This window comes from Lutjanus erythropterus, chromosome 20 (genome assembly GCF_056507025.1).
Source record: "Lutjanus erythropterus isolate fLutEry1 chromosome 20, fLutEry1.hap2, whole genome shotgun sequence".
Classification (NCBI taxonomy): Eukaryota; Metazoa; Chordata; class Actinopteri; order Lutjaniformes; family Lutjanidae; genus Lutjanus; species Lutjanus erythropterus.
The window spans coordinates 22,078,117-22,092,899 of record NC_139336.1 but is presented as its reverse complement, the minus strand read 5'-3'; the positions used below and the strand labels follow the sequence as shown (position 1 = coordinate 22,092,899).

Below are 14,783 nucleotides of genomic sequence, written 5' to 3'. Positions count from 1 at the left end.
TAATTGCAAAATACTGTGCAGTCCTGTATAAGGAGAGAAGTGAGTAGCAGCAAATCTACTGAGTTCTTCATATCATCGGGTAAAGTGAGAGATGTATCAAAATCTATCATTTTTTTATTGTATTCCCATGCATACTGTAATCTTAGTCAGCACTCCTCTGGCAGCAGCGTAGCGTCTCTCTCTGTGTACCCTCGCACTGCGCATCTCAGGCAGGAGACCTGACAGCTTTTCCTGTGTTTATGTGTACAGTTTATGTCTCTGTCGCTCTGAAACTTTCTGACAACAGGCAACAGAAGAGCAGGTAGACAACACAGAAGGAGAATAAGGCAGGGTCGTAGAGAACATAGTTGCAGCTGACTTAATAATGATGAAAAGAACTAACCAGGTGTGTTTAGTTCACTGTGGAGATTGTAGGGCAAACACAGGTGTAACCAATGGTACTAATTAAAGTCTACATACACAATCACAGCACTTTGTCTCTGTTTGACCACATAAGAACTGAACCTTAATTAGTATCATTGGTAACACCTGTGCTGATCTGATGTTTTCTTACTATAAGTCAAAATGGCTGCAGTGAAAAAAGTTGTATTGCTTTATTTTGGTACTGAAATTCATGCTCCCTTCAGGATGAATTCTATTAACTCTTGTGATCGCACAGATCACGTACGTCGACCTATCTTCCATTTTGATTTGAGCCCAGTACCAGTCCTAAGGAGATACTCCCGCCTCCTGATCGCCACTTATTCTAGTAAGCATACGTTCATAAGATGTTATTTCCACCATTGCATTAACCCATTCTTTCAGTTTCACAGCCTTTGTTGCCTTCCACTGTCTTAAAATGACTTGACAGACCCACAGTATTAACAACATCTTTGGACTTAAGGGACAAAACAAACAAGACAATAAGACAAACCAACGACTTAAAATTTCTAATACTTAAATCAAGAGTGGTGTGACCAAACTACATTTCCATATACAGTGCAGAGAAGTTCCTGTTTCAGTGTTACATTTCCAAAACTTATTATTGTTTGACAACTTAAGTCTGTAAAGTCCTAACAGTGTGTGATAATTTCTGTGCAGTACCTTATATTGTGTGAGCTCTCCCCTCGCTCCTTTTCACATATTTACCAAATCCTGATACAATGTTAGTCCATTTGTCACCTTCAGTTTCTTTTGCCACATCAGTTTCACATTCTTATTTTATAAAATTGTGAAGCCTTGCAGTTTTCCCATGGTAATTTGTGATAGTTTATAATTATGTTATCAGCAACACTGTAGGACTTTGATATAAAACAATTTCTTATCTGTAAGTACTTTCAGAAACGTCTTTTTCCTACCAAATTAAATCGCTCAATCAGATTACTATATGACAGAAATAAACCATCCTCAAATAAATCCTCAACGGTGCTTAAACCACGTGAATGTCACTGCTTCCAGTACAGATTGCAGGGTTATGCTTCAGTGAAGACTATCTAGTCCCTGAACCTTGGTGTAACAAAATGGTAAAGAACATTGTTGTGCAAAATGTGCAAAATAGCCTCCAAAACCAATGGAGTCAAAATCAGAAGGCAGAAGAGTTCAGGTGGGAAAAAAGTAAGGCATCGGGGCTTTTGATGTGTCACACTCTAATAATTCCCACAATACAGCAACTCCAAAAACAGTTATATATTGCAATAATAATGCATGGATGTCATAAAATCCTGCAGCACACCTGAACTTGCCTCACAGCACACAAGTTAGCACTGGCACACCAGTTGTCTAATTGTGAGCACATTCAGTAAAAACAAAGAGTTGTGTTGAGTGGGACAACTTTCATTGCAAAGTTTGCACATTAATACATTTATGCTCATTATCATGCTTTCATGAGGTATTCAGATTTACAGATGGATCATACATTATGTTTAAGAATGTTCAAGTTGTTCAAGTATTATGGATATACAGGTATGTATAATAGAGAGGTAGAAAGAGGGACAAAGGTCTCAGGAACTTGACTTTTGTCCTTGTAGATTATACAGTATTTTTACCTTGTTTTCTCCAGTGTTCTTTTCAACAGTAATTTGGCAGCCAACATGCTAAACACTGTTTGAATAGTGGTATTGCTATGGATTATTTAATACTAAATATACACTGTTGACGTGAAACAACCAGCAAAGAGTGTGGCAATCCCTTGCAGTGCGCCTCTGAATGCCAAGGGCTGTCAGAGAGAGCGCTTAAATGTACATGGACAATTGTTCTTCATTCTCTGCAGGCCTTTTCCGAACTGTTTTCATAAAATCGTGGCCACATCCTCGCTCTCCAGTGTCGGACTAGTGCTAAATTGCCTCACATAGTCAGATCCTGATTTCGCCACAGTCAAGTCTGTCTCCTCTGGTTTGTTTTCTTGGGTAACTGGTGTGTTTCCTGGCTGATTCGCCTGCTGAAACATTTCCATTGTTGTGTATCCAGTTGTGAAGGCAACAGGAGGAGGAGTCTGGTGGTCTGTCCGCTGGATGTCTGTGAATGCTTCTGCAGTAATGTAAGGTACGTCAGTTCCAGCTGCATCCTGACTCTGTGTTTGGATACAAGTCAGTTCTGCCGAGTCTTCCTCATCATCTGAGGTGTGGAGAAGTGGCAGCGTTGATGGTAATATGCTGGCAGGGACCTCATCTTCTTTCTTGACTATCTGAAGACTGTTTGTATCCCGTTCTTCCACCGTCAGAGTGTTGATGGACTCTAGTAGCTCCTGAGTGAAGTAAAAACAACATGTTTTTAGTCAACAGTTGTACCAGCAGCTGCATGTCCTCATCTAACTATAAAGGGAGGAACCTCCGTTTGTATGTATGTTTGTCCATCGATTTTCTCGACAACTGTTCAACCCATCATCTTTACACTTGTTGGGTGTATCGTAGTGCAGTGTTGGATTTGGCCAGATGGTTCTGTAACAACGAACTTTACACTTTAGCCCCTAACTTTTGAACTGAATGTCTTTTCCCCTGCATTGTAAGGGTCTAGACAAATCTGTCCATGTCCACGCCCATTTGTGTCTTGATTAATTTTCCACCATCCAAATCTGTTTTCCTCCAACTCCTACAAATTTTGAGCAGACATCACCAAATTTGTTGCACAACATCTCTGGACCAAGCCTGAAGAAAGTTTTTTTTTAGATTTTTGATATTCCATACAGTTTTGGCCTCAAAGTTTATTTTGCTTTGTGTGATTGCAACCACATTTGGTGTGCATATGTAGATATGATATTTGAGTGACCATGGCAAGTTTGATGCCATTTGGCCAAAAGACTGCACTTGAGCAGCATCATCTAACTCTACAGGAGGGAATCTCTGTCTGTCTGTATGCTTGTCCTTCCACAATGTTAAAACTGGTGTTTTTTGAAGATAAAAACAGACTCTTACCAGTTCACAGGGCTCTTCTATTCTCTGCATTGCATTGCTTTTTCCAGGGTTAGGTATGCTTGGCCACAGTTTGACTTTTGCTCTAAATCAAGTCAAGCAGAGAGCATCCATGTTATGAAAAATTAGTGAAAGCTTGTTGAACACACATGTAAGACAGTGCCGTACCTTTTTATTACTGGAGATCCACATATCAGCACAATGATGACAACTGCAAAGACTGTGATGAAACTGCCAAGATTTGAATATTCTGTGGAGATTTTTGAAATAGGCAGAAAACACACAATAAGTAAAGATGTTTCTTTGGAATTTGCAATTTTATGAATGGTTAATGGTTTTAAAATATTTGATTGATATAACCTTCATAGTTTGTTGTGAAGAGGCTTGCTGTGCTTCGTACTCCTGCTCCTGCTTGGGTGAAACCTGATACCTGGACTTTGTATGCCGTGCCACTTTTGAGTTTTGCCAGTTCATAGCTGTTCAACTCAGGATCCACAGTAATATCTGCAATCAAAGAGTGACACTTTTCAGCATATTACAAATGCAACTTGGACAGATCTGCTTTAAAGTTGAACTACATGTACAAATACCATACAATTAAAGTTTCATATATGAATGCCGCAAAGTCATGCAACTGTAGTATAGCTTGCCTTTATTCAGGCAATCACCTGAAGTAAAGTGGTGTTAGTTTTTGAAGATTATCATGCTAAACAAAACCTCTGTATCATAAACTTTTGCTCACTACAGAGTTTATTTTCTGCACTAATCCAGAAGCCAGCTGAAAACTCCAACTAGTTTTTTTTGGAGGGAAACAGAACAACGTTAACTTCTGCACTGGCTAAAATACGTCATCCCATCCCATTCCCATCAGCCAGCTTAACAATTTGTTCAGTGCTAATTAGCAAACGTTAGCAAGCTAGTATATTAAAAAAAAATAAAGATGGCAAATATGGCAGAATTTATACCTGCCAAACATTAGCATGTTAGCAAGTCATTTTGAGCATGTTAGCATGCTGATATTAGCACTTAGCTCAAAACACTGCTGTGCATAATACAGCCTCACAGACCTAATTACATGGATGTAAATGATCCTCAAGTTTTAATGTAAAATTCTAAAACAAAGCACATTTACATCAGCAGGAATGCTGTTGCCTCAACAGAACTGTGAGGTTGTTGGGGATGAATGTTTGACTGTAAGCAAGATTTTGAAGTGAGTGGTTTAGTTTAAGGTGGGAAATGCTTACTTCTCTCTGTATCCGCCCTGCCACCGTGATACTCAGTGCAGTGGATTATGTAGCCCAGTAGGAAACCTCTGATGTCTTCCTCTGGGATGGACGACCACTGCAGCACCACTGAATTCAACGTCACATTGTAGCAGCTGATGTTTGTGGGAGCGCTGACAGGGGCTGGTGAGGGAAAATATCAACAAGTCAGACTGTTTTGTTATGGATAGGAGAAGAAGACACTAGCAGTATTTGCTAATTGATATACAATGATCTTTAAGCCATGCTAGCAGTGTAGTTCTTCAATCAGTCCACCACTTTGGGTCCAGACTGAAAAATCTCAGGGTCATGTCTAGATGGGAACCCCAGACCGATGCAAAAGCTCTTACAAGAGTGATCCTTTGAACTCAAACTGAGGCCTTTCCCTATCCCTAAACACAGATCGTCACATTATAAAGCATAATTAGTTTGTACAGTGTGCGCAATAAAGAAACAACACAATTTTAGTTGTGCAAATTTAGGGTTCTCCTGTCCTGCCCCTGTTCACAGAACCTTTGTAAACTGTACGCCCTAGTCTTTACGTGATTGGCTGGTACTCGTTGTTATTGGGTTGGGTCACTTTTGGTCAGTTAGGTTTAGGCATGAGGAGTGTGATTGGTCGGGTTAGGGCAGATTGATTGAACCAGGTCAGGCTGTCAGTTTCTCCAACGCTTAATGTTTTGTTTTTTGTTTTTTTTTTTACAATGAACTTTGCAGTGTGATGATAGACTGCTCCAATATTAAACAATTAAACACATGAGTGGATACTGGAAGCAGTAGTAGGCCTTAGACTTACATCCTTCAATGAAGTAGAACTTTGTACTCCCGTAGGTGCTTTCACTGTTGTTGATGTGCTTCATGTTGCAGGTGTCCTTGTTCGGTCGTGTGTGCAGAGTGATGCTGTATCTCTTAAAAGGCTCGAAAGGCTCTGAGTATTTGGAATAAGTGGTGTCAGATTCACAAAACAAGAGCACATCCTCCATTCAAAAAGGAACGTAATATAGTCCCCAATTTCGTTTTCTTCAAAAACGTATTTGGCAAAAGAAATTAGTAGAATGTTAATAGAATTAGAAGACAGGATTGACCAAACTTTGTGAATGTTTGCACACCTGGTAAACGAGACAAGGTCCTGAAGTTGTTTTGATTCTCATAAAATGACTTGTTTGCTGCTTTCTGTCCCTTCTTCGTCCACTCTACAGAGAAGCAGACGTAGTTTTCGATGAGATTGTCTTCCCAGTAGATAGTAAAAGATGTATTGCTGTGAACGGTCACGTTCACCTTCCCAGCTCCCAAACCTGTGAGGACAAATTTATAAGAGTTTTTTTTTTTTTTTAAATCCTATAATTCTGTAGCCTGTATTACAAAAACAGATGAGCTCCACTGCACAGGAAACTCCATGATAGAAAAAAAGAAGTTAAAAACTGATACATCTGTTTTCGCTGTCAAACCTTTCATTAAGTTTAACTAAAAGTTAGATGACAATGAATGTTCGCAATAATTAACAGTTTTCAAATGGCCGCCTTGAGCAAGTGAGTACTCACTGGGCTCGTCGTCTCGCTGCGGTATTATCTGCCTCACAGCTGGTGAGGTGCTAGCGTTGTTGACGGCGCTGATGTTGAGATGATAAGCTGAATAAGAGAGAATCAGTCTGATTTCAGGCTGAGTGGTCTTTATCCGCTCCCATGTGGCCTCTTCTGACACTTTCCCAACGGTCACATAGTAGCCATCATGTGGCTCTTTGGCAGAAAACTAAAACATTTTAGTATCATATTAGCATCAGTTATGGCTACACAGAAGATATATTCCCTGTTATATTTCTTGTGGAAAAAGAATTTCAGTAGATACATTAAAAAAAATTTACCTTCCAGGTTAAAGACAGCAGCCGGCAACCTTTTTTCTCTGCAATGTCAGTATCTTCAAGGTTTACGATGACAGGCTTTGTTGTCAGTTCTGAAAGAGGACATTTATTTATTGGGAAATAAGAAACAAAACCATACTTAACACGCAATTAAAAACAAAATGCTGTGAAAACAATGTGTTTTAATGTAATTTATCTCATTATTTATCTCATTATTAAGAAAATAAATAGAAACAGCTTCTTTTTTGATGTTATATTTAGTTGTAACCAATAAAGTAGAAAACAAACTGACCTGGTAGGACAGTGTAGGCATCACTCCATATACACTGTGAGCATTTCTCATTAGTAACACACTGTATCTGTACAGTATAGACCAGTGAGGAGTTTAGATTCTCCACTGTGCATAATTCTTCATTCTGACATGTCACGGGTGTCTGTGAACAACAAATGAATGAATGAATGAATGAAAGCCATGAGGAATTATTTACAACATGATTTCACTTCTTATTTTTTGAATAGATACTTAGTTTGTTGTTATTATCATTCCCTTTACTTAATCAGCAAATTTCATTAAAAAGAAATCGACACAAAGCAAATATAGCCACAGGCATACTAACACTGTTTCCCCAGCATCATATCAGAGCTTTACAAAAAAGCTGTGTAAAAAAAAAAGACCTTTTCGATTTCTATTTAATTCAATACAGTACAAAGACAAGATATTTAAACTGATTCATTTGCATTGCTTTTTCTAAATATACACTATATTCTGAATGTTGTGCCTGCAACACTGCCTGCAGCATGTTTACTGCTGTTATACGTCACTTTTTATTGGAATTATTGAAGTTTTGAAACCAAAATTCTTTTAGCCCGAGGTCTCTGTCGTCGTATTTTGTGCTTCATAATGCACCACACATTTCCAGTGGGAGGCACATCTGGACTGCAGGCAGGTCAGTCAAGTACCTGAACTCTTTCACTGTGAAGCCACGCTGCTGGAACACATGTAGAACGTGTCTTGGCATTGTTTTGCAGAAATAAGCAGGGACGTCTCTGAAAAAGACGTCTGGATGGCAGCATATGTCACTCCAAAATCAGCATGTACCTTCAGCGTTAATGGGAACTTCACGGATGTGACAGTTACCCATGATGCCATGGGCACTAGCACACCCCCATACCATCAAAGATGAAGTTGAAGATGAAGTTAGTGCTGGTAAAAATCTAGATGGTCCTTTTCCTCTTTAACCCAGAGGACACGATGTCCACGACTTCCAAAGACAATCCAAACTGTGGACTCATCAGACTTGTTTTGTACAGAAATTCATGAGCTCCGGAGGATGGATCCTTACTGAAAGTTTCCACTGACCTACAGAAATATCTCAGCATACTTGATGGAGTGACACAGAGTTCTTGTACAGATATTCATGACGACCAGATAATTTTTTTCCATAACTTCCCCTGACCTTTCCTCTAGTACCATGAAGTTAATATTTGTGGTTCAGAGTTAAATATCTCAACAGTGGATATAGTAAACATTACACCTGCTAAACATCAGCGTGTTAAAATTATCATTGTGGTCATGTTAGCATGCTGACATTAGCATTTAGCACTGTGCAGCATCACAGGGCTGCTAGCACAGCTGCAAACTCTTTCTAATTTTTTCGGCATTTAGCATCGTCTCTGGGAGAATGTTAGCATGCTGATGTTAGCATTTAGCTCAAAGTACCGCTGTAGGCTATATAAAGACCTTAAAGTACTAAAGTCCAGACAGCTACAGACACCACAGACACTGCTATGAGCATGCAATCCTCACATGTGCAGACTGTATTTTGCAGCTCCTTGTAGCGTAGTGGCCTCGCAGACAGCGTGGAGGTATGCGGATGTCTGCACATAGCCTACTTGCACACTTGAGAAATGAAATTTATGTCATGTGGACCCAAGTGAACCCTTGCCTACTTATGTAAAATAAAATTAGAGCAGCCTCACAAAGCCACTAGCATGGACTTTAGCCTTGTTTTGTTTCATACAGTTGCAATGTAAAACAGCTCTGCATTTTTTAAAATACTTTGCAGTGCTTTGATTCTGCAGAGTATCAAGAGTTATCCGGCAGTTATGAGTTATGAAGAGATGCATTGGTTGGAGACATTCATGTGTGGTTCTCTTGTTGCTAAAAACTTATTCTCTGTATACATTAATGTCCAATGATGAGCGGCCAGCAATTTATGTCTCCTGTAATGAAAGACAGTTCATGATAGTAAACTAGATTAAGTTGTTCTAAAGTAGAGAAGATTCTTGATTCTTCTATTTCAGTAATCATGTTGTCTCTTAGAGATATTTAATATTAAAAGTGTTAATACTGACCTCGTTCCACAACCGGCTGCCCAGTGCTTTATATCGTACAGAATAAGACTTGATGGCCTTCATGTCCTCCTGTGGCCAGCTCACGTTCACAACCAGTCCTGCAGAGCGGCGGCTGAAGGACAGATTATACGGAGGACCACATCGCACTGAAAAATCAAAAATATTCACCTACACTCAGAGATTTATTTTTAAGAGGAGAGAAATACAAAGCAACTTGCTGATTAAAAGAAAATACACTTTCGTGGACTTACACAAGCTCTTCGGTGAAGCTTTAAAAACTGCTTTTGTGCACTTTTTTGACTTGCTGTGTTCAAAAACCTTCACGGTCATGTTGAGTTTTTGATACAATACGATCTCTTCGGAGGTGTCAGTGATGTTGATGTAAGCTTTGCAATATTCTTTGCTTTTAGGATATCTGGTGGTTGAAATATAGATGTTCATCATCAGAAATGTGTTAGAAAGTGCGAAAATTAGTAAAGAAGAAATCTGGCGCCACTTACTGTTGTATGATGAGTGTGTATGTCTTCTCTGCTGTGTGGTTTCCTGGTTTCCACACGCAAGTTTTTTTACCTGGTGATTTATATTTACCAAAACAATCTAAGTCATGGACTCCATCTGAAAGAGAAGCAGCGTAAAGTAATAAGTGAAAGAAGAAGACCTGATTCTGCAGCCGATGACTCAGTTGTGTTTTCATTACCTGGGTGAATCGTACAGTTCTCATATTTGAGAGAAATGTCCACTGACTTGCAGTTCACTGGAACATAATATGAATATGATTTGAAACTAGATCACTATCATCAAGAATGGTTTGTCTCACAGTGGAAAAAAAAAAATGTAAATGACACTTTTGTCTTGTGGTTTGTCTTGCGGTAAGAAATGTATTAAGTGATTTATTTGTGATTTATTAATTTTGCAAAGGCTGTTCAGCTCAGAAAACTGTTTAAATCATGAAGAAATCACTGATATTAGAGTAACGTTCAAAATAAAAACCTACCAGGCGGTGATGCTCGAGCATTGGAGAACACAGTGTTGTAAACAAGGAGACCTTTAAAGGGAACAACAGCAGAAGGTTGCCTCAGTCAAAATCTGCCTCAAAAACTATACAAGAGTGGTTTGACTGACGTGGATCAGTTCAGAAAAACATCCTACGTAGTCCTTGAAACTGAGTATGATAGTTATGGAAGAAATAATAGTTAAGGAATAGAATAATGACTTAATATTTGAAAATAGTGGTTCATACTTGTATTAATGGCTCACGTACTTACTCAAAAAAATTACTTATCTTAAAATAATGAGAAGCTTTCTCAAAATATTGATTTAGTATCTCAAAATAATGACATAGTGCTGCAAAATAACTCAAAATAATGAGAAAATATCAAAATAATGACTTGATGCCGCAAAATAATAAGAAACTTTCTGGAAAAAAAAACAAAAAAACACAATGTCTTGCTTATCTCAAAATAATGACTTCTTACCTTAAAATAAAGACTTGGTATCTCAGAATAATGACTTAGGAAAAATAAAGAGGCCAAGACCAGAAAGAATGCTCGTGATTCATTTGGCATTCACTAGATTTTTTTTTTTCTACAAATAGCTTAAAATAATCCTTCAATAGTAACATTAAAATAACTAACAAAATCAAAGATTACAGACCACTTACCCAGGATGAAAACACGTGATTGGCTCGCATATGAAGAACATTTTAGGTCTAAAATATCCAAATGAAATCCCCAGCCAACCATGTTGCATGGCTCCGACCGAAAGAGTGAAACTAAGAAACCACCACAGAGTGTTTGAGGCGATCTCACACCCACAGTCTGCTGCAGTCATACACTGCTCACCGAGAGTGAACAAGAAGGAAATATTTTGGGGGAGTTTTTAGACTCAGTGAGGAGGGGCGGGGACACGGTTTGTGACACACTTCATTGGATTCATAGACTGATAAATAACCTGAGACACTGAAGGTCCCCTGGAGTTTGCAGAAAAACGGTCATCTTCTTTGTACTTCTTCTTTCCAGAAACAGAGCTGCTCTGCACGCAACGTTATTCAAATAACAAAACCACAGTGATATGCAAGAGAAATGAAATGACCATGTTGTTTGACAGAATTAATTTCTATTTTCTCTCAGCGGTTTCTGAAAACAAGCTCTGTTTGGTTCACTATGACTAAAAGCACGAGGTCAGATGTTCAGGAACCCTTCATGCCTGTTTTGCTTACTGAATGGAATTTTCATTGCAAAGTCATAAACTGTGCAATTGGACAGACATGAGTAGTTTGTGTTTCAGAGAACAGACTTGCTCCCACCTGTTTCTATAACTGAATGCCTTTTTAGGAAACTGTAGTAGAATGAAAATGTAATCTTGAGTGTACTGCACATGCCAAAAGAATACTGAAAAAAGACTGCATTACATCAACAAGTAGTAGCCTATTTTAATGTTTTACTCTATTTTTATTCATTATGTTAAAAGAGAAGAAGGAATAAACAACAAACAAACATAAATTAGGTTTTTGTTTGGCTTTGTTTTTATGGATCATCCATTTTAAAGTCATTACACAGGGATGAACCATGACTGTGATATTTTAAAAAAATATGTTAATAATAAACATATTACACTCATATTTCAAATGTAATTAATTTGCCACAATCAAATCTGATAGCCTGAAAGCCCCAGATTATATGTTCATTATACATACATTATGCACGTTTAAGTTAAAGATCCCCAGATGTTTTTAAATGCAGATAAAATTAGTCTTTTATTTTTCATACGTTTGATTTTGGTTCCAATACCTTGTTTAAAACATTAATAAGACACCCTAATGGCAGAATTAGTTCACAACAAAGAAAAATAAATAGAATAAGACCCCAAAAAAACATGGCAATAATTCATCTGACAATCACTTGTGTTTTCTACAAAATAATCCTTTAATAGTAACGTTAAAATAAAAGGATGATAATAATAATGATGATGATAACAATAACAATAATAATAATAACAGGCTTCATAAAACAGTATTTATACCTGACAACTTATAGCAAGGTTTGTAAAGTGTTAGGCCTAAAAGTGGCGGAGAAATAATTATAATCAATTCATAATGCTCCATAGACCTCCATGCAAAAGTGACAACAGTGCTTGAAAGAAGAATCTGAGTCCTGGGTTACACAGCGCATTATAGCTAGCATAACTTAGCATAGCCAGTTATAAAGACACATAGAGAATTAATCTAGTGTATAATGACAGATTATAAATTATAAATTTCTGAAAAGGAATGTCGTCTTATAAACACAATTTCATGCAGTCTGTACAGTTGTGATTCACTGCTTCACGCTCACTAGCTGAAGTTATAATGTACTGTTTAACCCAAGATTCAGATGCAACACTGTAGTCCACTTTGGCATGGAGTTATAAAGCATTATGAATGCTGAACTTGTAGTAGGCTACTTATGTCCACCTCTAATACTTTATAAATCTTTATAAGTTTTCGAGGATGATTACAAACATTTATAATGAGTTTGTAAGCCTTATAAATGCATTATAGTGTCTTATGAATGAGCTTCTAATGCATTATTGACAAGACATTTAATAGAAAGTTTTTGTGAATATGTTGATATTTTTCACTTAAAAATGTCCATGAAGTAACAAAAAGTAAAGTACAGTTTTGGGTGGAGGCGGACTTTAAATTAGTTCATCTGATGTGCGTCAGTAGAACCTGATAGATTTCTGTGTAATAATCTTTCCTCATGGGGGTTGTGTACGTGCGTACTGTATGTGTGTGTGTCAGAGACTGACAGTGCGGTGTACTCATTTCTGGTATCTTGAAAGGTCAGTGAATTTAATGAGAAATGAATTCATAGAACTCTGCACTTTTACCAAAGTGAACACATCCTCAAACAGTCAGTTTGGCTGTACATTCTTGACTGTTGGTGATTTTCTTTGTGTGCTTTGATGTTAAATGTCTGACCTTAAGTGTAATTTGTCTTTTCTGTTGTGGTGTGTCATCTCAGACACAAAACAAATTTCTGAAATGATAATTAACAAAACGAACAAACTAACAACCTCACAAACTGACTAACTTGCAACTTACACACGTGCAATGGGAAACTTCACACCTCCACTTACCACTGAGAATGGACTTTTAAAAGAAGGAGGAGACCTTTGTGAAATATATTTGCATATTCATAGATTACTGATTTTTACAATGGTGGAGAAGGAGCAAATGTGGTTTTAAGAATTTCAATTTCAATTTCAAGTTCAGCCTGTCATCCTGCAAACAAAAACCCACCGCTCTGAGAATACACTCTTCAGTGACTGCCTGCCTTCTGCCTGCCAGGCTCCATTTATATTGTTCAATTTAACCGTTATAAACATCTACACCTTCAAAAAGATTATTAATGATATTTTTTTATGACTCATCAACAGAAACTTACTCATTCGAAGAACATCCACCATTAATTTGAACTCTAATAAATGTGAAATGAGTAAACATTAACAGTCATTCTGGTCCTGAGTGGAAATTTCAAAGGGTTGTATCGCAGCCGCGAGTTCTTCAACATATTTACTTAATCTCTGAAATATTGGGGTAATTTTACGAGTTGTTACAGTAAATATTTTAAAAATAGACTAACCATAAACCATATCAGACAAATTGTCATCAAATTGGAGTATTTAATGTGCCTTAAAACATGTTTGTATTTCTCACCCCTTTTCTAAACACTACTGATGTAAAACAGAAAATACTAATAACTCATGATGTACTTGAACTCACCAGAGCTGCTACTATATACACTTTGTGTAGGGAGATTGTTTTCTTTCTTCTCTTTCTAAGGGTGACAAAATAAACTGTGAGCCTCTTCAGCCATAAATAACTTTGATTCAGTCGTTGTCTGGTTGGTTCCTCTATTAAAAAACATGCAGTTTATTTAGGAGTGATCGCAAGTTTCTTGTTTTGCATGAACTTCGCGTAATAAGTTTCAGTCCAAGAAATGTTATGTCTCGGAATAGTCATGTGTTATATAGTTGTATATGTGTATATATATATATATATATATATATATATATATATATATATATATATATATATATATATATACATTTTATGCAAGGCTGGGTCAGGTCACCCACTCGTTTGACTGGGCACTCTGGCTGTTTTGCTCTTTGAGAGCTGCAGGAGGATAAAGCGGGCTGCCCCTGCACGTGATTGAGGGGGTTTAAGAAAGCGTTATAAACTAAAGCAACAACAAGTGTGTAGCCATGCATTTACGTTAATTTTAAGATGGAGAAACAGAGAAACGCTGATGTACTTTTAGCTGCATGTTCCTCCTCTGTGCTGAAGTGTAAAGGCACAGGAAGTTCAGTTCTCACCTCACTGACTTCAGTTAGCTGGCCCTGAAGAGCATCATACATGCTGCTTATCATGATCTTGATCTTTAACTCCGCAGTTACCAGCTGTAGAGCAAAGTTTGAACCGCAGTTGTTGTTGTGTATGATCTTTTTTTTTTTGAGCCTACATCCAAAGGTTGGAGAGACACAAGTTTCAGGTCAAGCACATGATTAAAAAACTAGTTGTCTTTTTAAAGGAGTGAGTGCTTTTCATGTTCCTTTCTTTTAAAACCATACTTTTCCTCTTTATTATTGCAAATCTTGAGACCTCAAAAACTGGGAGTATTTCGAAAAACTTTGTTTCCTGCATTCTAGCAACTTTTAAAGAAAGAATACTTTTAATTTGACTTCTAATTCTCAGGAAAGAATAGAGAATAATTTGTCTCTCCAGTGTGAATTTGCGTAAATCCCTGCCCCTTCCCCTATGAAAGAAAATGAATGCAGCAGATTTTACAAAATGCATGCCCCTTTTCTTTAAAACTTTCCTCAAGAAATGGGACTTCTGAGGAAGCTGTATGTTTTATCTGAGTGGAAACAGCACTC

General features: G+C 37.6%; 1 protein-coding gene across 1 annotated transcript; it reads right to left on the bottom strand.

The window, feature by feature from the left end:
* Window positions 1-2,194: 2,194 nt before the first annotated feature.
* On the bottom strand, window positions 2,195-10,694 carry LOC146308498 (interleukin-6 receptor subunit beta). The gene is made up of 16 exons (XM_084745995.1): window positions 10,522-10,694; window positions 9,856-9,906; window positions 9,559-9,615; window positions 9,362-9,476; window positions 9,113-9,276; window positions 8,862-9,007; window positions 6,799-6,940; window positions 6,510-6,598; window positions 6,190-6,397; window positions 5,758-5,943; window positions 5,445-5,576; window positions 4,631-4,792; window positions 3,747-3,890; window positions 3,555-3,636; window positions 3,390-3,471; window positions 2,195-2,722 (listed from the first exon to the last, which is right to left on the bottom strand). The coding sequence occupies exons 1-16, from the start codon at window positions 10,601-10,603 to the stop codon at window positions 2,267-2,269; spliced, it is 2,298 nt and encodes a 765-aa protein (XP_084602121.1). The 5' UTR covers window positions 10,604-10,694; the 3' UTR covers window positions 2,195-2,266.
* Window positions 10,695-14,783: the final 4,089 nt, after the last annotated feature.